This window comes from Camelus dromedarius, chromosome 8 (assembly GCF_036321535.1).
Source record: "Camelus dromedarius isolate mCamDro1 chromosome 8, mCamDro1.pat, whole genome shotgun sequence".
NCBI classification, from domain to species: domain Eukaryota; kingdom Metazoa; phylum Chordata; class Mammalia; order Artiodactyla; family Camelidae; genus Camelus; species Camelus dromedarius.
Genome location: NC_087443.1, coordinates 4,075,905 through 4,100,492, shown reverse-complemented (window position 1 = coordinate 4,100,492; position 24,588 = coordinate 4,075,905). Strand labels below are relative to the sequence as shown.

At 39.4% G+C, this 24,588-nt stretch overlaps 1 protein-coding gene and 1 pseudogene across 2 annotated transcripts in view; both read right to left on the bottom strand.

The window, feature by feature from the left end:
• Positions 1 to 24,588, bottom strand: part of FMN2 (formin 2) — a 285,581-nt gene that overhangs the window by 164,564 nt on the left and 96,429 nt on the right. For both annotated transcript variants that reach the window (XM_031460837.2, XM_064487855.1), the window contains exons 5-6: positions 16,659 to 18,520; positions 15,091 to 15,235 (exon numbers count right to left, since the gene is read on the bottom strand). In XM_031460837.2, the coding sequence (XP_031316697.2) occupies positions 15,091 to 15,235; positions 16,659 to 18,520 (2,007 nt within the window). The remainder of the gene's footprint in view (positions 1 to 15,090; positions 15,236 to 16,658; positions 18,521 to 24,588) is intronic.
• On the bottom strand, positions 23,033 to 23,130 carry LOC116156179 (U6 spliceosomal RNA; annotated as a pseudogene).

Here is a 24,588-nt window from a genome sequence, read left to right as displayed (position 1 = left end):
CACTCCTATTCAACATAGTCTTGGAAGTCCTGGCCACAGCAATCAGGCAAGAGAGAGAAGTAAAAGTTATCCAAATTGGAAAAGAAAGGTGAAAGTGTCACTATATGCAGATGACACGATACTATATATAGAAAACCCTAAAAGGTGCACACAAAAACTACTAGAGCTGATTGAAGAATTCAGTAAGGTAACAGGTTACAAGATTAACGTTCAAAAATCAGTTGCATTTCTTTACACTAATGATGAATCAACAGAAAAAGTAAAGAAATAATCCCCTTTAAAATAGCACCCAAAGTAATAAAATACCTAGGAGTAAATCTAACCAAGGAGGTGAAAGACTTATACGTGGAAAACTATAAAACACTGATGAAGGAAATTAAAGGAGACTTTAAAAAATGGAAAGATATCCCATGCCCCTGGATTGGAAGAATCAATATTATTAAAATGGTCACATTGCCCAAGGCAATCTACAGATTTAATGCAATCCCTATCAAATTACCCAGGACATATTTCACAGAACCAGAACAAATCATAATAAAATGTATATGGAACCACAAAAGACCTAGAATTGCCAGAACATTACTGAAGAAAAAGAAAGAGGCTGGAGGAATAACTCTCCCAGACTTCAGACAATACTATAGAGCTACAGTAATCAAGACAGCATGGAATTGGTACAAAAACAGACATATAGACCAATGGAACAGAATAGAGAGCCCAGAAATGAACCCACAAACTTTTGGTCAACTAATCTTCGACTAAGGAGGCAAGAATATACAATGGAATAAAGACAGTCTCTTCAGCAAATGGTGTTGGGAAAACTGGACAGCAGCATGTAAATCAATGAAGCTAGAACACTCCCTTACACCATACACAAAAATCAACTCAAAATGGATCAAAGACTTAAACATAAGACAAGATACAATAAACCTCCTAGAAGAAAATATAGGCAAAACATTATCTGACATACATCTCAAAAATGTTCTCCTAGGGCAGTCTACCCAAGCAATAGAAATAAAAGCAAGAATAAACAAATGGGACCTAATGAAAATTACAAGCTTCTGCACAGCAAAGGAAACCATAAGTAAAACAAAAAGACAACCTACGGGATGGGAGAAAATTTTTGCAAATGAAACCGACAAAGGCTTGATCTCCAGAATATATAAGCAGCTCACACGACTGAATAAGAAAAAAACAAACAACCCAATCCAAAAATGGGCAGAATACCTAAACAAGCAATTCTCCAAGGAAGACATACAAATGATCAATAGGCACATGAAAAAGTGCTCAGTATCACTAATTATCAGAGAAATGCAAATCAAAACTACGATGAGGTATCACCTCACACCAGTCAGAATGGCCATCATTCAAAAGCCCACAAATGACAAATGCTGGAGAGGCTGTGGAGAAAAGGGAATCCTCCTACACTGCTGGTGGGAATGCAGTTTGGTGCAGCCACTGTGGAAAACAGTATGGAGATTCCTCAAAAGACTAGGAATAGACTTACCATATGACCCAGGAATCCCACTCCTGGGCATATATCCAGAAGGAACCCTACTTCAAAATGACATCTGCACCCCAATGTTCATAGCAGCACTATTTACAATAGCCAAGACATGGAGACAGCCTAAATGTCCATCAACGGATGACTGGATAAAGAAGAGGTGGTGTATTTATACAATGGAATACTACTCAGCCATAAAAAACCGACAACATAACGCCATTTGCAGCAACATGAATACTCCTGGAGAATGTCATTCTAAGTGAAGTAAGCCAGAAAGAGAAAGAAAAATACCATATGAGATTGCTCATATGTGGAATCTAAAAAAACCCCAAAAAACAAAAATACAAAACAGAAACAGACTCATAGACATAGAATACAAACTTGTGGTTGCCAGGGGGACGGGGGGTGGGAAGGGACTGGGATTTCAAAATGTAGAATAGATAAACAAGATTGTACTGTGTAGCACAGGGAAATATATACAGGATCTTGTGGCTCACAGCAAAAGAGAATGTGACAATGAATGAATGTATGTTCATGTATAACTGAAAAATTGTTCTCTACACTGGAATTTGACACAACATTGTAAAATGACTATAACTCAATAAAAAAAAGTTTATGTATAAAAAAATTTTTTAAATTAAATTAAATTAAAAAAAGAATGGCAAACATGATACATGAAGTTGAATCAAGACAAAAAAAACCAGCAAACTAAAAGCAAACAACAAATTACTGTTTGGTATGAGCCGTTTGGTAACTACCCTTTCTAAAATTTTTCATTTTGGCTGCAATACATGAAATGCTAATTTTACCTCAACATGGAATATAGAAAAGACAGATTTTTGAACAATGTGAAATTATAAGTAAAGCTCAGATAGCCATGCTCATCCCTCCTAAATATATGAGAAGTCCACATGGCCTAGCTAAAAAGTAGTTTATAAATATATATGAAAAAGATTTTGAAAGGAGGCTTCTAATTCTATAGTGTTGCATGATTTCAAATTAGGTGAAAGAATGAGCAACTGGAAGAGACTCAGTAACACAGTTACTACAGGTAATATACTATGTCCTGAAAGAGTGAAGAAAACATAAGGAACAAGTTACTGGGAAGAAAACAAGCAATGAGGACACGTGAGGTCAAGAAGCCTGGAGACGCTCTGGAGAACAAGGGGATTTCTTACAGGGACAGACTCAGAGGGATGATAAAAACCTGATATAAATTTGACAAGAGGACTCACTCCTCACCACTATTTCTGGCCCTCGGAGACATTTGCTGAATAAACACCACCAAAGAGGATCACCTCATGCAGGGCTTTACCCTGTTTCGGTAGAAAATCGCTCAATAATCTATGTCTTAAATTTGAAAATACAAATCATCAAATCAGATCAAAATCTATTTATCAATTCAAGTCATCACTGTAACCACTCCAAGCCCCTCAACTATCACCTGAGATTAAACAGTTCAGGGTCTCAAATTCCCACGCCTTCAAATCTCTATTCGGGGCTGTGTTTTTCCCTCCAAGTTATAGATACTATTCTAATTTTGCCAATAATATAATTTGTTTTTAAACTGTAACATAACACCTGTTCCCTTCCTGTTTAATTTTTTGCACCACCAAAATGTTCAGAATAAACTAAAACCACCTTACTGTTTGATTATTTTCTTCACATGCATTTTTTAATGATCAGACTTTGAAATAAAAACAAGCTTTATCCACACCTGGTAGAAAAAGGGCGAAATATTTCTAGTCTTTTTAAAAGGGGACATCTGGTTGGTGTTAGATTTGGCTGCTGTGCATTGTTTTTTGGAGGACCAACTAGAATCCAAAAAGACAGTCTAATTAGTTTTTATTTTGTTTTTGGAATTTGCATCCTCTCCATCTACCTGATTCCTATGCAGCAACATTCAAAAGGAAGCTGGGGTTACTATGATAGGAATATTTATATTTACAGAAAAGAACAGTCAAGTGTGTCTGCCATTTCCAGGGTAACATTGCAACCTAACTTTCAAAACAAGATGTTACTTTTTCTTCCCTTGCCAGCTCAAAGGATGGAGACTTGCTCAGTTTTTCTGGAACCCTGTCCCGATCTAGGCTTGAAGCTTTCACGGACACAGGCAATAAACCAGTTTACAGTCAAAGTTAAACCAATAGCGGGCGTAACCTTCACAAACACAGCCATTGCATCCTCCGGGGAATTCTGGTGACTCTGTCCAGAAGTGTTCCCTGGAAGGCTAGTGGGTCTTCTAAAGGGGTTTTAATTACATTCCCAGGGCCCATACTTCTAAAGAGAAAAACCACAATCTATATCCTTAGTCCCCTCATCAAAAGCAAAGAGAAAAGAGAGAAATTTCTCTTTCAGAGGTTAATGGACTCCTGCCTGTAAAACTACATTGTTCTGCAAGTTAAAAACAAGCTTATATTTTTGACGATACACTTTTGGAGGGGGGCGGGCATCTTACAAGTTTTTTTAAATTGAAAAAATATTTATCCAGAAAATTACAGTCTGACTTGATTACTGTATGGGTAACAAGAGCTACCAGGAAAATATTTACTTTCTCATAAAAATAGATTTTTACTGGTAAAAACAGAAGTAGATTAAGACTTGGAATTCTTACTGAAACCCAATGGCTGCACCATGTTTTCATTCCCCCAGCAGTGCAGAAGAGCTGCAGCTTCTCCACATCCTCATCACACTTGCCTCTGTCTTTCCTTTTGATTTCAGCCGTCCTAGTACACGTGCAGTGTGTCACACTGTGGTTTTGATTCTCATTTCCCTCACTAATCATGCTGAGCGTCCTTTCATGTGGTTTTTGGCCAAGGGTATATCCTCTCTGGAGAAATTTCTGTTCACATCTTGGCTCATCATTCAGTCAGGCTGTGCTGCTGTCACTGTTGTTGAGCTGGGAGAGTTCATTACATATTCAGGATATTAACCCCTGATTTGCAAATGTCTCCTCCCATTTTGTGGGCGATCTTTTTTACCTTCTTGACAGTACTGTTCGCAGCACAGACGCTGTTCATCTTGGTGCTGTCCGGCTGATCTAGCTCCTTCTGTTGTCACATGTGCTGCTGGAGTCTAAGAAACCACGGCCTAGCCCAAGGTCATGAAGATCTACTCCTGTGTTTTCTTCTGTTCATAGTTTTAGCTCTTACATTCAAGTTTATGAGTATTTTGAGTTAACTTTTGTTCACAGGAGGCAGAGGTACAAATTCTTTGTTTTGAATGTGGGTGTCAGTCAGGTTGTCTCAGCACTAGTTGTTGCCCTTAAAACGTCTTGGTACCACTGTCAAAAACCAATAAGCCATAAATGCCAGCATTTATTTCTGGGCCCTTATGTCTATTCCCTTGACCAACATGTCTATCCATATGCCGGTTGGTGCCCCACTGTCTTAATTACTGTACCTTTGTAATAACTTTGAAATCAGGCAGTGTCTTACAACTTTATTCTTTTAGATGGCTTTGAATATCCTGGTATTTTCTTTTTTTCCCTTGTTGGTTATCTGTTTTGCATATAGTAATTAGTATCTGCAAATGCCGAACTCCCACTTTATCCCTCCACCCCCACCCCTGGGAAGTCTGCTTTCTATGTCTGTGAGTCTGTTTTGTGAATAAGTTGGACCTCCTGCATTTTCCTATGAATTTTCGAGATCAGCTTGTCAGTTTCTGGGGAGAAAAAGGCAGCTAGGATGTTGTCTAGACAATGTGTTCTATTTGTAGGACAATTTGACGAGTGTCTTTCATCTATAAATACAGCATGTCATTCTGTTTATTTGGATCTACCTTAACCTTCTTTAGGGTCTTCTAGTTGTCAGTGTAGAAGTCTTACACTTCTTTTGTTAAATTTATACCGAAGTATTTTTTAAAATGTCCTATGATGAAGGAAACTGTTTCCCGAATTACATTTTCACAGTGCTAATCGCTAGTGTCTAGAAATACAACTGACTTATATATATTGATTTTATAGCCTGTGGAATCCCACTGAATTCCTTTATTGCTTCTAAAAGTTTTTTAGTGGATTCTTTAGGTTTTTTTTTATATACAAGCTCATGTCACCTACAAAGAGAGACAGTTGTAGTTCTTCCATTCCCAACTAGATGCCACTTGTTCATTTATTCATCCTGGCCTAATGGCCCTGATTAGAAAATCCAGCATATTGGCAAACAGAGCTGGGAATGAACATCTTTGTCTCCTTCCAGGCCTTAGGGCAAAAGCGTTCAGTCTTTCATGCAAGCTGTAAGTTTTTCACAGGTGCTCTCTATCAGGTTGAGGAAGTTCCCTTCTATCCCCAATTTGTTGTTTGTTTGTTTGTTTTTATCATGAAAGTGGGTAGGATTTTGCATCTATTGAGATGTTCATATGGCCTTAGTCTTTTATTTTATTGTGTATTTCATTAACTGATTTTCATATGTGAAACCTTGCATTCTGAGGATAAATCCCATTGGCCATGCTGTCTAAACCTTTATATATGCTGCTGGACTCAGTTTGGTAGTATTTCATGAGAATTTCTATGTTTCCTTGTAAAGGATATTGGTCTGTTCCTTTTTTAACTTGTGATGAGTTTGTCTGGTTTTGATGGCAAAGTGGTCTCAGAATAAGACGGGATGTGTTCCCTCCTAGTCTAGTTTTTGAGACAGCTTGTGAATGATCAGTGCTGATTCTTCTCTGAGTGTCTGATGTACTTCACCAGTGAAGCTGTCTGGGACTGGGCTTTTCTTTGTGGGTAGTTTCTTGGGTTTGTTTTGTTTGTCTGTCTTTTCTGATTGTCTGCTTACTTTCTATAGGCCTATTTAGATTTTCTACTTCTTCCTGAGTCAGTTTTTCTGAGAGTTTGTCCAATTCATCTAAGTTATCTAACATGTTGTTGTACAGTTGTTCATAGTACTCCCTTATCCTTTTTTATATTCTGTAAGGTTGGTAGCAATGTCTCTTCTTTTATTCCTGATTTTAGTCATTTGATACTTAATATTTTTCAGTCTAGCTAAAGATTTGTTATCTTCTCAGAGAACCAACTTTTGGTTACATTCATTTTTTCTATCATTTTTCTATTCTTCGCTTCATTTATTTACACCCTAGTGTTCATCATTTCCTTCTTTCTACTTGCTTAGGGTTTACTTTTCTCTTCTTTTTTAGTTTCTTAAAGTGAAAGGTAAGATTGATTTCAGGTTTTTTTTTCTTTCTTAATAAGGTATTTACAGCTATAAATTTCCCTGAGCACTGATTTAGTTGCATATTATAAGTTTTAATATATTGTGATTTCACTTACATTCATTTCAAAGTATTTTGCAATTTTTCTTGTGATTGCTTTTTTGAGTTACTTGTTATTCAAGGGTTTAATATATATGTATCTGCAAATTACCCAAATTTCTTTGTTAACGATTTCTGACTAAATTCCATTATGATCAGAAATTGTATTTTGTTTTTCAACAGTTTTCAATCTCCTCAAGTTTAAGGTTTGTTGTTGTTCCTGGCCCAGCAGTGGGTCTATCCTAGAGAACACTCTGTGTACGCTTGAGCAGCGTGTGCGTTCTGCTGGCTCTGCTGCTACAGCGTGGAATGTTCTATAGATGTCTGTTAGGTCTAGTCTGTTTATACTGCTGTTCAAGTCTTCTACTTCCTGGTTCACCTTCTGCTTACCTATTCTATCCATTATTGAAAGTGGGCCATTGAAGTGTCCACATATTATTGATTTCCCTTAAATTCTGTCAGGTTTTTTTTTTTTTTCATGTATTTTGGGACACTGTTGTTAGATGCCTATTATGTTTAGAAATCTGCCTGGTAGATTGACCCTTTTATTATTATGGAATGTCCCTCTTAGTCTCTGCTAACATTTTAAAAAGTCTTTGTTGTCTAGTATCAGTACAGCTACTCCAGTTCTTTTAAAGTTGTTCTTTTTAGTTTCAACTAATTTCTATCTTTGAATTTAAAGTATGTGTCTTCTGATGTCATATATACTTAATTTATTTTTATCTAATCTGACAATGTCTTTTGGATTGTTTAGTACATTCACATTTCACGTTATTATCTGTATGGTTGAATTTACATATGCTGTTTTTCATTTTGTTGTCTGTATATCTCATGTCTTTTTTTGTTCCTCTATCCTTCCTTTATTGTCTTCTTTTGTAACATATAGATAAATGGATTAAGTGGATATTTAATTCTTTTATACTTTATACAGTATTTGAGTCCAAATACTTTATACAGTATTTGAGTCTTCTTAGTGGTTGCTCTGGGGCTTGTAATATTTATCATAATTTACTAGAATCCACTTCATTTTTATGCTGACTTAACTCCAGAAGTACAGAAACTTCACTTCTCTGTAGCTCCATTCACTTCCCACTTTTTTATGTTACTACTGTTATACACACTGAATGTATGTGATTTATATATGGTACAAACTGTTTTAATTATTAGTTTATATAATCATATGCCTTTTAAAGAACTTGAGAGAGGAAAGGAGAGAAATATATTTATATACTTTGTTACATTAATCTTCTTATTTACCCTTAATTGTTCTCTTCATTTTTTTCTGTAGATTTGAATTACCATATGGTGTCACTTCCTTACTCTAATACAAACACAGCTTTTGTTTCTACTAGTTTCCTTTGTTCTCAAATATATTACATTTCTGTATATCATAGGCTCAATAATATACATATTATTTTATGTACTTCCTTTTAAACTCAGTCAAAAGAATAAAGCAGAAGAAATATGCAGCTATATTATATGCTATGTAGACAAAAATTATGTGTACCAGTGAATTACGTGTGTGTGTGTGCATGTAATTTCAAATTACTATCTGGTATCATTTACTTTCAGAAATATAAATTTATATTTTGGTTTAAATAAAAAAGTTTTAAATAAAAACCCAGAGATATAAATAACATTAATTTTTCTTCTAAGTCTTAGTTTTGTGTCCTCAAATAACTGGAATATTTTTCAGCTTAGGTCACACAGAGGTACACTGTGAGCAATCAGTCTAGTGTCACCAGCATCACCTCCTAGGAGCTGTCATAATTGTAACTATATTTTAAGTCAAAAAAGAAATAAAGTTCTCCTTTGCACTGGAATAGTCCAAAACCATGTTGCTGTCCATGGTAAAGAAACATACATTCCACTGTGTAGTACCAAGACATCAAAATTAACTTCAGGTCTAATTTCTAAATTCAATTCTCACTCTTATGTCTAATGAGAAAAACCTAAAGACTTTTGCTAGGAGGACGAGAAGGGAACACATCCAGCTAAGGGAACTGAGTATCAACAGCCTACATTCACATTCCTGAAACCGTCACACGGGAACTTCCCACGCACAGGAGAAGCCTGCTACTCTGAGCGCTGATTGACTGTGGTTTTAAACAGGACGTAAGGAAATCTTTGCTCACGGTGCTATTTTCAAAACTCATCCTTTACTATATTCAGTTTCTCATCATAATATATGATGGAACAGAATCTGAAAAGAAAATGTATAACTGAATCACTTTGCTGTACACCTGAAACTAACATTGTAAATCAACTACACTTTAATAAAAAAAATTTTAAAAATTCATCACTTAATCCTCTGTACATGTCTAAACAAAATAAACTTTTCAAGGTCCACTTCAATTCTCATCTCCTCCACACAGCCTCACCCTAAGTCCAACCGACTAGTTCTGTTCAAATCCTGACCACGGGCAGCACTTTTTGTGCAGAATTAGTTAATGCTGGGTCCCATGGGCCGTGCTATAATAAGTTAGCCCTCCAGAGAAGCTCTGTGCTCTCCCTGACATGACTCCTTTTCTTTGCTGTTCTCCTGCTGAAATGGATAAACCCTGTTCCCATCAGATCAAGAAAGGGGTACAACACTGAAAGTAATTGGTGTCCCCTCTCTTTTTAGTTCCTCAGGGTTCTCTGAAGGGGCTGCTCCACTCCATATTAGCAGTATTGAGAAAACATGCTCCCATCACCTGAACAAAAATCTTTCCTCACTTTTGCAAGGATGAATTTTAGTTTCCACAGATAATTGTAAAAGGTAATGAATCTTAAGTAAATTTCCCAAGCAACTCTTTTTTCAATGCTGATGGACCTTAATACACAGAATATCTCACCTATTAAAAATTAATAACCCTTTCTAATATATCGAGTCCAAAAGAACTTAATATTGTCATATAAAATGTAATATAGAGTTCAAAAGAATTAAACTTCAGCATTATGACTAAATTTTTTATAATTCCAAAGTACAATGAATTAAATATAATTTTCCAAATACACCTAGCAAGGTCAAGGATCATCAGCCTAATTATATTTCCTTTTTATGCCACTAGGCTTTTTGTTTATTTGGTCTTTAGCCATTTACTTAGAAGTATAAAAATAATATTCTGGCTGAAAGAAAATTTTTTACAAAGAGGTTACTTTTGTTGCATTCTTTGAATTGATTTGTTGTGCTCTATAAATAGTTACAGGAAAAGCACCTTCAAAAAATAACGAATTTTTCAACATCTAAAACAAATCCAGATTCCACAAAACATATGTTCATCTAACTTATAGCCTTGTATTTTGATGTGGTTTTCTACGTAAATACATTTTTAAGGCTTGCAATAGGAATGTATTCTATTAAAAACAGATGTTATGTTAAAAGTTACAAAGTACCAAACGTTTATGATGCATTCCTCAAAACAAAACAAATTGTCTTACTATAAAACGTTTGCTATTTCAGACATTATTTTAGGTCTAAAAGACAAATAGCACCGTCCAACCAAAACACACCCCTGCCAGCTACAACAGGACAAATGGACACCAGGACACAACACTAGACTTCTGCTACTCAGAGCAGCACTCAGGCCATCATCCTGTGAGCCCTGAAATACCCACTGATTATGATAAAACATATTTTAATCTAAAAATAAGTATTTGCAATAAGTAAAAGTAAAGCAGAGATTCACAGGTAAAACACATACCCCTCTTTTCCTCTTCCAACCAACCAATCTTACAGCAGCAGACAATATTTGAAGTACAGCACACATGATTTTCCAATGTCCCAAAATAATAGGAAGACTCCTTCTAATGGCAATTACTACTTCAGGTAAGAATACTTAGAGGCTTCGCAGTTTACACTCCCACATAGGGACATGTACATAATGAATGCTTCTTTTTCCCATTGTTATTATGAACTTTTACAACACACAGAAAAGCCTTTCTAGGTGTTAGGTCAAGGGGTGGGAAGAGATAAATTTGGGAGTTCGAGATTTGCAAATGTTAGCCACTATATATGAAAATGGAGAAAAAACAAATTTCTTTTGTATACCACAGGGAATTATATCCAGTATCTTGTAATAACCTTTAATGAAAAAGACTATGAAAATGAATATATGTATGTATATGCATGACTGGGACATTATGCTGCACACCAGAAATTGACACATTGTAACTGACTATACTTCAATTAAAAAAAAGAGATTATGTTTGTAAAGTTCTGTATAGACTGGAATGTGTTAAATAAACTTAATAATGATAACTGATAAAAACAACAACAAAAAATAAATACATAAATAAATATTGAGCATATCTGGAAATCAATACAAATTCAAATACTTTTAAAAAGTATCTATTCTGACTTGGTTTCCATATAAATAAAATACCAAACTTACACTCATACATAGCATCCACATCCATACCTAGGACTCAGTGGTTCAGAGCACCGGGGTCTGCACCCAAGCTCCGCCCTCTACTCCCCTGGGAACGTTGTGATCCCTCTGCACCTCGGTTTTCTGTGCTATACACCAGGGACAATGGCGCCCACCCCACGGGATTATGAGGATTAAGTGAGTTAATACTAGATTGCGAAGACAACGAGTGCCAGGTGGAAACTAAGGCCCGAAACGCCGGGAGGTTTCCGTGGTTGCTGTGACTGTGCCGTGAACACCACTGTCACCGGTGCTGCCGCTGAAGCAGCTGCTGCCGCCACAGCCGTGTTCACCAAAACGTATTTTCTCATGACCTCATCTGACAGAGGATTAACCGGAAACTGCTTTTTTGGGGCAATTCTTACTATCTAAATCATTCCCATGTAAATTCTCCCACTTTCCCGCTCATAGGTTCAGGTTAAATTTAATCTTTATTTGAACATGAAAGATCCCAAGGTGACTTAGGTCCATTATCAACATTAATAATCAGTGCATCAGCCTGGTGGGAGAGGCGGGACTGGGCTAAATGTTTACCAGCTCTAGGGCATTCCTTCAACATGGGCAAGTGAGATAAACAACAAGTTTCTACTGTAGGGCATAGGGAGCTACATTCACTATCTTGTAGGAACCTATGATGAAACAATATGAAAATGAATGTGTGTATATGCATGACTGAACTATTATGTTGTACGCCAGAAACTGACACAACACTGTAAACTGACTCTACTTCAATTAAAACAATAGACATAAAAATGCGCAAGTGTGTACATGTGCGATGCCTTAAGCATGGACCTCACATGAGTCTGGTTTTCTATCTTCTTGATTCCTTAAGAGACCGGGGTTATTGCTGTGCCAGGTTAGCAGGCTGATATCTAATTCTGATCTGGGTCACGCTCGTTTGCTAAAGGAGAACTACATCAAATCGCAGTCTGATAAACTCCCAGATGCCTTCCCAGCTAATCTCCTATGCTTCATATACCTCACAATGAAGAAGCGTAAGCTAAGAAGTCACCACAGAACTCAAATATAGGTTCCATGAAAAATATGAGACGCTCTGTCTTCAGTTCCTTGGAGGAGAAAGGACTTAGAAATACAAGAGATTCATCATCGCTGCTTCTCTAGGCATCCAGAGAACAACCTCTTCCTCCTTCTGCCAAACAGCAGTGCGCCCAGCTAAGCAGTCTTCTGTCATCACACTGAAAACACCTCTTCTGAAAATAAAAACAGCAAAGCCACGTCCCACCAGTGCATCCAGCCATCGTCTTCCTCTCAAGAAGAGGGCAGATCACAGAAAAATTATTTGGCTATTTTGAAATATTCAAAGAAAACCACAACTCTTAGCTTTCATTGTACAGAAGAAGAATAGCTTGAAACACTTTCATAAACACATGCCACAGCATTAAAGGCTAGCGATTTCACTGGAAATGGGCCATGAGGTACTAAAACATTTGCACATAAAGAGGAACTACAGGTCACACAGTGTGAACTGTGCAAGTCCACTTACACACAGATGTTTTCCAGTAGTAAATACTGCAGTACCACACGATCTGAGGTTGGTTGAATCCGTGGACATGGAAATGTGGATGTGGAGGGACTCTGTACACGAAGGGCTGACTGTAAGTTACACAGGAATTTTTGACTGCACAGAGGACTGGTGTCCCTAACCCCGTGTTGTTCAAGGGTCAAATGTATTTGCATGCATCCTGAAAATACATTTTCCTTAAACAAAATTTTAAAATCTCAAGTAGATATAATGGATAGATTTTTCTTCCAAATACAACAAAGTTAAATAAAACTAGCTTTCTTCAGCAATATAACACTCTGCAGCAGATTTTTCTCTCACCAACATACAGAAAAAAAATTCCTTATCCTTCCAAAAACAGACCTGACATGCAGAGCTGAGTACAAGACCCAGGCCAAGCTGAGCAAGCTCATCACGAGTCATGATGGAGACTGTTCCACAAACCCTGTTTGAGGCAGAAGATCAACAGTATTGTCACCATTAACAGGTGTAAATTACAGCACTGGTAAAGTCTTACCCCCAGTTTGTGAAACGTTCTCATGACAGTGAGGCGACTGTGCTGAGATGATGGTCAACGCAGATGCACAGTTTGTATGCAAAGAGGCCATAGCATGCCAGCTAGTTGAGGTTGAAGTATTAATAATTTGGACATACATCTTATTTCAGTAAGCTTAAAAACTGAATGTTGAAGAAATCATGAAATCCTATTCTTGCAGACAACATATGAGACATCTGCCTTATCTCCGTTCACTTAACAGAAAAAGTGTGATGGGAGGTGGGAAGGGCATCGTTTGCCCTTTTGAGAATTTCATCTCTAGACAAGAGACATTTCCCATCATATGTGCCAGCTCGTCAAGTGACAATCCTGCTGCTTCCCTCTTCGTGACGTCTGTACTCCCCGCCCGTATCCTTTGCCCAGACAGCTCTTCCATCTCTGATACAGCCCATGAGAAGAGACATGGCTACTCAGCCTAAGCGTACTATATGCAAATATACCATAGAAAAGGTTTTTTAAATGTTTACGTTTGGCAGAAAAGTGTGGTTTTCCATTTACCTTTATTCCACTAACAAAGCCACCTTGGCCATATTGATTATCATGAAATGAATGATGCTTTGGCTTTTAAGCATTACTGGCATAGTCACTGATATTTATAAAGTATTCCTCCTACAGTCAGCTGGCTTATTCGTTAAGCAATATTTATTCAGTGCCTACAACGTGGCAGGTTTACCATAGTTTCTGATCTAAAGTCACCAGCAACCAGCTGTACCACAATCAATGGTTCTGAAAAATTGAACTGCATGTTTGGATTTGCACCATTCTCAGATTAACAGAAATGCCTGGGGTGAACCTGCCCGCCCACTCAGCTAGAGGTTCCATTCGAATCCACCCCTTCCTGGCTGGATTTCAGAGTGTCTGTCTGGTGGGGGTTGTCTGCTCTGAAATAAAATATTGACAGGAACGACTGTGGGTCATACACCTAGCTACAGCTTCCAGATCAGAGGCAGAAATTCAGGGAATCACATCACCCCATTCGCTGCTGCTCCTCTGGGAAGACTGCACCAGGAGGGCACTGGGAACTCCAGGTCTCACTTCTCTCCCTTTCCCTGACCTGAAAAGACGGAGCTGCTCGCCAGTCCTTCCTCCACGCACTTTCCATCCCCCTGCAAAGGTGAGAAAGGTAGCCACTCCCCATTTCAGGGTGAAGGAGGCCCGCCAATAGCAACACCTACCATCTGGGCTCATTATTCTGCGATTTTACTACATTTTCCTGCATAACAGCCTTGAGAAATTTACAGTATCATTTCATGATCAAGGCCCCTGGATGGATCAGCTGAGAAACACGGCATGAAAATGTTTTTCTCCAGGATAGATCAAAGGACCTAACACAGAATGCAGATGTTGGAACTGGACACAAGATTCTCTTCCCTCCGTCAAGTACAGTGTGGTTGTTTAGCTGGGGTCCACAGAGCACCCACTTCAGTCAGGACGCAACAAAACACCAAACACATGACGGTTTGCTAAGGGCTGGACTCCTTGCTTTTTTTCGTTGCTCACTCTTACCTTTCTTTCCACCCATACTGGCACTCAGATGGATTTCAATCAAGTGACAGTTTATTTCTAGACAATTAATTCTAGAAATAAGCAACTTCTGGAAGTTTGGAACTATGTATTGTGAGACTACAAATAAAATAGTCAGAATATTGTCACTTGGTGGAGATGATTATTTGTTGTTTTATTCGGGAAACTCTTACTTCACCACATGCTGTAAAATTCTATCCTCTGCTATCCGTTTACAGACTGTGCAGGTTACAGACAGAGCCCAGAAAATGACTTCCAAGTTTTTCTCTAATGAAAGTTCACACTCATGCCCCAAACGCTGTCCAACTTCAGCAAACACACGGGTACTCACTTGCTTAGCCTTGGTCTTTGTGATGGTGTCAGAAATAGGTTTCTTCCTTTCCTTTATAGTAGTTTTGGAAAATAATTCCTCAAATTCATGACAATCTATGGATGGCTCTTCAATTTTTTCCCAAATAAGTGAAGCACTGGAGTCTCTAAAGTTAAGCAAAAGACCAATGAGAGAGCCATCAAGCCAAACTCCAAGACATCACGGGGATCATGAACAGAAAGGACAAGGAGGAGAGGGGGTAGAAGAGAAGACAGTAGTAATTTTGGAAAGAATAATTTCCAGGAATTCTCAGTTATCAAGTCATTGTATAAAAACATAAACGAAAAACCACTCTCAGGATGGCTGTCAAGGCAGGCAATGTTTGCCATCTCACAATCTCAACTGGATTCATCGGCTTTGTGGATTACTCATGGGCTAAAAAGCAATCATTTTATGACCCACAGTGGTCCCTTCTCTCTTCCTACCACTGCCCATCATTCCACGTGACTTGACTTCTCAGTGACTGCAGACTCACGTGGTACCACCTAAAAAAGGTAGATCCATTTTTCAAAAAGCAAAAGAACAACAAAACCAAACATCTTCATATAACGCAAATAAAATGATTTGGGGGCACAGTTGGAAACGATACATCAGTCTACATAAGTGACATGGCAAATTATTCAGAGAACAAGCTGCAAAGTACAAAGTAGTCAAAATACATAGATTCTTCCCCCCAGTATGATTCAGTGAAGAGAACATTAATATAATAAATGAGACGAGCCTGGTAAATACCCTATTTCTAAATCTGCACCACACCACACAGACAAAAATTCAAAGAATCCTGAGAACTTAGGACAAGGCAGTCCAGTGAAATTAAAAGTGCGTGCTTTGTCTCCCACCAGCACATTCCACAGCCACGTCACAGCACTGTCCCAGGGGTGAGGAGCACAGGCTATGGTCTATGCATGGGTAAGCAATATGCTAGCAGCACACCTGGTGGGAAGCAAAACATATCTTTTATAAAAATCATATAAATTTATGGTTTTAGGACCTCACAGTGTTGTAAATCTTCTATAGAAATGCCATGAAATGCTCAGAACGAAGTCATTTCACTCATGGAGTGTAGATGTGTGTATTTTTGTGTAACATGTTTCTGAAAAGACTATTGCAAACAAAATGGAATAGTAGTAATGTGCCTTCAAAAGGATGCAGAAAACATCCTCAGGACTCAGTTTGTCTAAGGACTCGATTCACTTTTATAAGCTATTTGTCAGTGAGGTTCTGCAACTAGGCAACCGAGCCTGTATGCTAAGAAAAATATATCCCTCTAGCTTTAAAAAGTCGATCAAAAACCGTATAGACAGAAATCTGTACATTGATACATGTCATCTGTTTTATCCTTTGGATACCTCTGGTGAAGTCTAAAATTTTAAATAACAGATTGCTTCACTGAATATTAGTGTAAAAATCTACAGACAAGCTTTAGAGTGGTACTTAGAAATACATTAAATTGTCACTTTTCCCAAAAGTTTGAAAGTGCTTCCCTCACGTTGACAAATTGTGCAAAGACGGGCTCCCGTTCATGTTACCTTTTACTATGTAGCTGAATTCTGGTCCAATAGAGAGGCTTCATTGGCCGACAGGGTTCTATTGGCTGTTTCCTACTCCCTTTGTCCTGGTTCATCCCTAATCCAAACAAACCAGTTGGCAATGGAGGAGGAAGAAATCCACACACTTGCGGTGCTGGTAAAATGCTGCTCCCAGCTTGTGGTGGGAGAGGGAGGCCTGATCCAGGAAGCAGAGGGGCTGGTGGGGGTAGGGGGATGCCTGATCCAGGAGGGGGGGGTGGGGGAGGGGCTGGAGGAGGTGGAACCCCCATACCTGGCAAAGGAGGAGGTGGGGGAATCCCAACTTCAGGAAAAGGAGGGGGAGGGGGGATCCCTTCACCAGGAAGAGGAGGGGGAGGGGGGATCCCCACTCCAGGAAGTGGAGGAGGAGGAGGGATCCCCACTCCAGGAAGAGGAGGGGGAGGGGGGATCCCTTCACCAGGAAGAGGAGGGGGAGGGGGGATCCCCACTCCAGGAAGAGGAGGGGGAGGAGGGATCCCTTCACCAGGAAGAGGAGGGGGAGGGGGGATCCCTTCACCAGGAAGAGGAGGGGGAGGGGGGATCCCCACTCCAGGAAGTGGAGGGGGAGGAGGGATCCCCACTCCAGGAAGTGGAGGGGGAGGGGGGATACCCGCTCCAGGAAGTGGAGGGGGAGGGGGGATCCCCACTCCAGGAAGTGGAGGGGGAGGAGGGATCCCTTCACCAGGAAGTGGAGGGGGAGGGGGGATACCCGCTCCAGGAAGTGGAGGGGGAGGAGGGATCCCCACTCCAGGAAGAGGAGGGGGAGGGGGGATCCCCACTCCAGGAAGAGGAGGGGGAGGGGGGATCCCCACTCCAGGAAGTGGAGGGGGAGGAGGGATCCCTTCACCAGGGAGAGGAGGGGGAGGAGGGATCCCCTCTCCAGGAAGTGGAGGGGGAGGAGGGATCCCTTCACCAGGAAGAGGAGGGGGAGGAGGGATCCCCACTCCAGGAAGTGGAGGGGGAGGAGGGATCCCTTCACCAGGAAGAGGAGGGGGAGTAGGGATCCCTGCTCCAGGAAGTGGAGGGGGAGGAGGGATTCCAGGCAAAGGTGGGGGAGGGGGTGGCAGCATCTCTGTACCAGGCAGAGGACGAGGTGAGGGCCCTGCTGTACTGGGCAGAGCAAGCCCTGTCATGCCAAGGAGAGGGGGGAGTGGGGGAGCCACCAGGCCCAGGCCAGACATGGAGCTGGAGGACTCTGTACAAGGCAGAGGTGGTGGGGGTGGGATGTCACGGCTGTTTTCAAAGGAGGAGCAAACAGAGTGCTCATGGCTGGCTTCAGACTCAGTATGAAGAGAAGGATGGGAAGGCTGAGGTCCGGCCTGTCCTTGACCATCAGACCAGGGAAGGGGTGGAGGTGGTGGAGTCTGGCTGGACTGATGTGCGTCGAGCTGTACTGATATTCGCCTTGGAGACACAACCACAGATATCTCTGAACAGAATTTTGTCTGAGGTCCAGAAGGTGAGGACGGCACCGCTGAGTCTCCACTTTCAGCCCCAGGTGGGCCTGGGGGACACTCTGGAGAGGCACTAACAGAAGGTAGCGTCAGTGTCCTGCCCTCTTCTGTCGGGGACGTCTGGATTGACTTTGCCTGTAAAATCCTTTGATGCCGTACATCCTTTTCTCCTAACCTGAGAGCTTCCAGACAGATGTCTTCTGAACGTGCCACTCCATTCTGAACCCTGTGAGGGCCAGCTGCCACCTCCATGTCCACAGCAGGGTACTGCTTCTCTAGTTCGGCTATTTTGGTCCTCAGATCCTCAATGGTCTGTTCCAGCTGCTGAATGACAGTGGCCTGACCCTCAGACTTCATGTCAGAAACTTCCTGAGGGGCAACAAAGACATCAAAGATAAATATAAAATAAGGAATCCTCAAAATACCAAAAAATAGACTTATAAAATTAAGCCAAATATATTTGTTTGGTTATAATACTTTCAAAAGATCCCTCCATGGGAAGATACTACCAGTATTTCTATGTGTCGCCTCTTCTCCACCCTCAGATTTCAGAGTGGTAACACACATTACCATAAAGTCCTAAGGTCCTTGTCTAATCCTTGAATGAAAGCATGGAAGACAGGTAGACCCCTGAGCAGAGGGAAGACCATTCTGAGTGACAAACCAACTTACTTCCAAGATAGGCTACTCTCTTCCCTGCCCGGCAACATCTGGTATTAGAAAGTTCCCTAAAGACGTTTTAAATTCTAAGTGTTAAAGCTAATCACTACCTTTAAGAGGTAATCTCTGAAAAAGGTCTTCAATAGGATCATGTGAGATTACTTGTGATTCACATAGCCATGGGCATATGTCTTACGCACATGAATACAACTTGTATCATGTTCACTATAATTCAAATATTTGACCCAAGGCATTTCAGAAAGTGACACCTTGGACTCTCCACAATTTGTCAAGACAGCTGAGAGCAACTGTGCCAATGCATGAGTCACACTCTCACATCCAAATGGTGCCCATCTCTCCCAGGGCATACAATCGACCAGGAACACTTTAAGGGAAAAAATGCTTTGGCTACCCAAATAAAAGGAGAAAGCCCTATGGGTAAATTAAATAGGAATAATAGATGAGTGAAAATAAAAGAGAAGAAAGAGGAATGGGTAGAGAAAAAGGAGGAAAATCAGAACAGGAAAAGGTACGAGAGAAGGCACGACAGACTCCAGCCCTGCGACGCTGCAGTGTCGGGCAGCTGCCCACACGGACCTGGAACTGCCCAGTGGAGGCTGGAGTGAAAGGCAGAGAAGGCAGAGAACTGTTTCCCCAGAGCTTCCCAGGGCTTTTCAAACACGATCCCAATAGAGGGCACCGTGAAGAGCCACAGTCCACAGCCACAGACGTTACCATCTTCCCCACATGGGCACTTGAAGCTGACCCTCCAGACCTGCTCTTTATCTACTGGGGGAGAATAATTAAGAGGTAATATAAAGATGATATGAAGTATAAAAAACTAAACTCGTATCTTTCTTGTCAAAGGCTAAATCAAAAAAAAAAAAAAGTCTCCACAAAAAAACCCCACCAACTCTTTTAGTTTACTATCTATTACTTTACTTTTATTAAATCCAAAACAAATACCTACCCCATCTACAGTGGAAAAGGTACAGACAGAGAAGACAGAAAGGGGCATTTACTATAAACGAAGTACAAACGAAGCTATGGGTGTATTTGTTTGAAGTCTCCAGAGGTAGGTTTTTTTCCCATGGGAGGAGGAACGGCATAAGCTTAACAAGTCTTACTCCCAACCCCGTTCCCTCTTCCCTAAAACTCTGCATTTTCCTACATTTCACCTGCTGAAGATCAGTTCTGCTGCCCACTGAGAGCTAAAGAGAAGCTGTACCTTCAGAGACACGGCCCTTCCAGGAGGGACTTACTTCCCTGTAATCAAAGAACAGCAGGTAGCTCTTACTGTGCAAGGAAGCTGAAAAGGCAACTCGTTTACTTTTCAACTAATCAAGGAATTTAACAGGCAAAATACTGAGGCACTTGTCATTTATATGAAAATGTAGGTATCCACATATATATTTAAAAAAATCTAAGTCTCTATTTTTCACCAGTGTCTACACATAAGACTAAAGTGTCACTACGCATACTTTGGGGAACCAGGACATACAGTCTCTAAATAGCCTGCAGGAAAAGGAGTAACTTTAATAAACAATCCCTAATGTCCTGAGAGTTAACTCCACTCTCCAATTACAACGCTACAAGCAATCAGAAGGCAAAAACCTAGCTCCCAAATTCATCCAGGAAGTACAAATATTCACTACTTCTTCCTTAACTTGGGTTAGTAAAGAATATAGAGTGTTTTCATTTTTCCAGAATAGTCTTAAAAGCGACCATTAAGCATTAATAAGTATTTTCTGAGCTGTCCTGGAATGTAAACAGTGCTCCCGTTTTCCCATTTATAGGACCATATACAAAGATTACTTGAGGAAACACATGCAAGCAAAGTCTAGCAAAGCTTTCCAAAACTCAATTTTTAGAAAATTATTTTTATTGAGGTATAGTAAAAATACATTATTATATAAGTTTCAGGTGGACAACATAGTGATTCACAATTTTTAAAGGTTATATTCCACTTATAGCTCTTCTAAAATATTAACTGTACTCCGTGTTGTACTGTATCTCCCTGTAATTCATTTATTTTATACGTAGTAGCTTGCATCTCTTAATCCCCTACAACTATTTTCCCCCTCTCCATCTCCCTCTTCCCACTGATAACCACTAGTTTGCTCTCTATATCTGTGATTCTGCTGCTTTTCATTATATTTGCAGGTCTGATTTATTTTTTTAGATTCCAAATATAAGTGGTATCATACAGTATTTGTCTTTGTCTGACTCATTTGAATAAGCATAATAACCCCCAGGTCCAACCACACTGCTGCAAATGGCAGAATTTCATTCTCTTTTTATAGCTGATCTAATATTCAATATATTGTGTGTATGTTTGTGTGTGTGTGTGTGTGTACATATATATATCATATATAGATGCTGAATTTTATCAAAAGCTTTTTCTGCATTTATTGAAATGATCATATAGCTTTTATTCTTCAGCTTGTTAATGTGGTGTATCACATCGATTGATTTGCAGTTACTGAACCATCCTTGCATTCCTAGGATAAATCCTGCTTGATCATAGTTGATGATCCTTTAAGTGTATTGTTGGATTCACTCTGCTATTTTGTTGAGGATTTTTACATCGGTGTTCATTAGTGATATTGGCCTGTAATTTTCTTTTTGTGTGATTATCTTTGTCTGGTTTTGGTTTCAGGGTGATGCTGGTCTCATGGAATGGGGTTGAAAGCATTCTTCCTCTGCAATTTTTTCAAAACAGTTTGAGAAGGATGAGTGTTAACTCTTCTCTGAGTGTTTGGTAGAATTCACTTTTGAAGCCATTTCGTCCTGGACTTTTGTATGTTGGGAGTTGTTTTTTTTATTACTGACTCAATTTCATTGCTGGTAACTGGTCCTGTTCATATTTTCTATTTCTTCCTGGTTCTGTCTTAAGAGATGGCACATTTCTAGGAATTTGTTCATTTCTTCTAGGTTGTCCATTTCATTGGCATGTATTGGTTTGTAGTAATCTCATGATCCTTTGTATTTCTGTGGTGTCAGTTGTAACTCCTCCCTTCTCATGTCTGATTTTATTGATTTGGGCCCTTCTCTTTTCCTTGGTGAATATGGCTATGGCTTTATCAATTTTGTTCATCTTTTCAAAAACCAGCTCTTAGTTTCATTGATCTTTTCCATTATTTTTTAAGTCTCTATTTCATCTCTTTCTGCTCTGATCTTTATGATTTCTTTCCTTGTACTAACTTCGGGTTTTGTTTGTTATTCTTTTTGTAATCCTGTAGGTATAAGGTTAGGTTGTTTATCTGAGATTTTGCTTGTTTCTTGGGGTAATCTTTTATTTCCATAAACTTCCCCCTTACAACTGCCTTTGCTGTAACCCATAGGTTTGGGATCATTGCATTTTCCTTTTCATTTGTTTCCAGGTATTTTTCGACTTCCTCTCAGAGTTTCAGAGAGGTATTGGTTGTTCAGTAGCATATTGTTTGGCCTCCACATATTTGTGTTTTTTGTAGTTTTCCTTGTACTTGATTTCTAGTCTTGTAGCATTGTGGTCAGAAAAGATACTTGATGTGATTTCATTTTTCTTAAATTTACTCAGTCTTGCTTTATGGCCTAGCATGTGATCTATCCTGGAGAATGTTCCATGTCCACTTGAAAAGAAGGTATTCTGCTCCTTTGGGATGAAAACACTCTTTTCCATCCCCCTCACTTTCAGTCTGTGTGTCCTTAGATCTAAAATGAGTCTTTTGTAGGCAGCATGTATATGGGTCTTGTTTTTGTATCCATTCAGTCATTCTATATGTTTTGATTGGAGCATGCAACCCATTTATATTTAAATTAATTATTGATATGTATGTTCTTAATGTCATTTTGTTAACTGTTTTGGGGTTGTTTTTGTGGGTCTTTTTTGTTCTTTTTCCTTCTTTTGTTTGCTTCTCTTGTGATTTGATGACTATCTTTAACGTCGTTTGGATACCTTTTTCTTTTTTATGTATCTATTATGCATTTTTAGATTGTGGTTACTACGAGGTTTTTTTAATGTGTCAATTTCTGGTGTACAGGATAACATCCCAGTCATGCATATATATATAAATATATATATGTATATATATATATTTTTTTGTTTGTTTGTTTTCATATTCTTTTTCATTAAAGGTTATTACAAGATATTGAATATAGTTCCCTGTGCTATACAGAAGAAGTATGTCCTTTTAATCTATTTTTATATACAGTGGTTAACATTTGCAAATATCAAATTCCAAAAATATGGAACACTTCACAAATCTGCGTGTCATCCTTGTGCAGGGGCCATGCTAATCTCTATCATTCCAATTTTAGTATCTACATGCTGCCAAAGTGAGCACCTGTGAGGTTTTTATATAGCACCCAATATATATATGTGATTGTTATAAGTTTGCTGACCTCTTAATTTCAAATGCATTTTGAAAATCCTGCATTTGTACTCTCCTCCCCTCATGATTATTGTTTTTGACATAACATTTTACATCTAATTATTATGCGTTTCCCTTAACTCACTTATTGTGGATATAGATGATTTTACTACTTTCCTCTTTTAACTGTCCTACTAGCTTTCTGTGTGGGTGATTTCTTACCTTTACTGTATGTTTGCCTTTATTGATGAGCTTTTTCATTTTGTGATTTTTATGTTTCTCATTGTGTCCTTTTCTTTTTTGCATACAGCAGTTCCTTTAACATGTCTTGTAAAAATGGTTTGGTGGTTCTGGACTCTTAGCTTTTGCTAGTCTGTGATGCTTTTCATCTCTTCATCAAATCTGAAGGAAAACCGAGCTGGGCAGTGTATTCTTGGTTGTAGGTTTTTTTCCCTTTTATCCATTTAAATATGTCATGCCACTCCCTTCTGGCCTGCAGAGTTTGTGCTGAAAAGTCAACTGATAGCCTTTTGGGAGTTCCCTTGTTTGTTATTTGTTAGTTTTCCCTTGCTGCTTTTAATATTCTCCCTTTATCTTTAATTTTTGTCATTAACTTAATTACAGTGTGTCTTGGTGTGCTCCTTTTTGGGTTAATCATGTATGGGACTCTCTGTGCTTCCTGGACTTGGCTGACTGTTTCCTTTCCCAGGTGAGGGAAGTTTTCAGCTAGTATGTCTTCAAATATGTTCTCAGACCCTTTCTCTCTCCCTTCTCCTTCTGGTACCCCTATAATGTGAATGTCAGTGTGCTTGATGCTGCCCTAGAGGTCTCCTAAACTGTCGTCATTTCTTTTCACTCTTCTCTCTTCAGTTAAGCATCAGTGATCTCTTCTGTCTTCTAGCTCACTGATCCCTTCCTCTGTATCATTCAGTCTACTGTTGATTCCTTCTAGTGTATTTCTTACTTCAGTTATCATATTCTTCCTCTGTTTGATTATTCTTTATATTTTCTAAATCTTTGTAAAAAATCTCCTAACTTCTTGTTCTGTGAGTCCATTCTCCTCCTGAGTTTTTGGTCATCTTTACAATCATCACTCTGTACTCTTTCTTGGGTAAACTGTCTTATCTCCACTTCACTTTGCTCTTCTGGGGTTTTATCTTGTTACTTTGTCTGGAACATGTTCCCCTGCTGCCTCATTTTGCCTAACTTGCTGTTTTTATTTTTATGTGTCTGTTATGTTAGCTGCATTTCTGGACCCTGCAGAGGTGTCCCTCTGCAGGAGACTTCTTATGTGTCCCAGCAGCACACTCCCCTCTTGTCACCCAAGCTCTATGCTCTATGTTCCCCCTATGAGGGCTGCATGGATCATTCTGTTGTGGTGGGCTGGCTTTGTGGGTAGGCTTTGTTGGCTCTGGGTCCATTTGC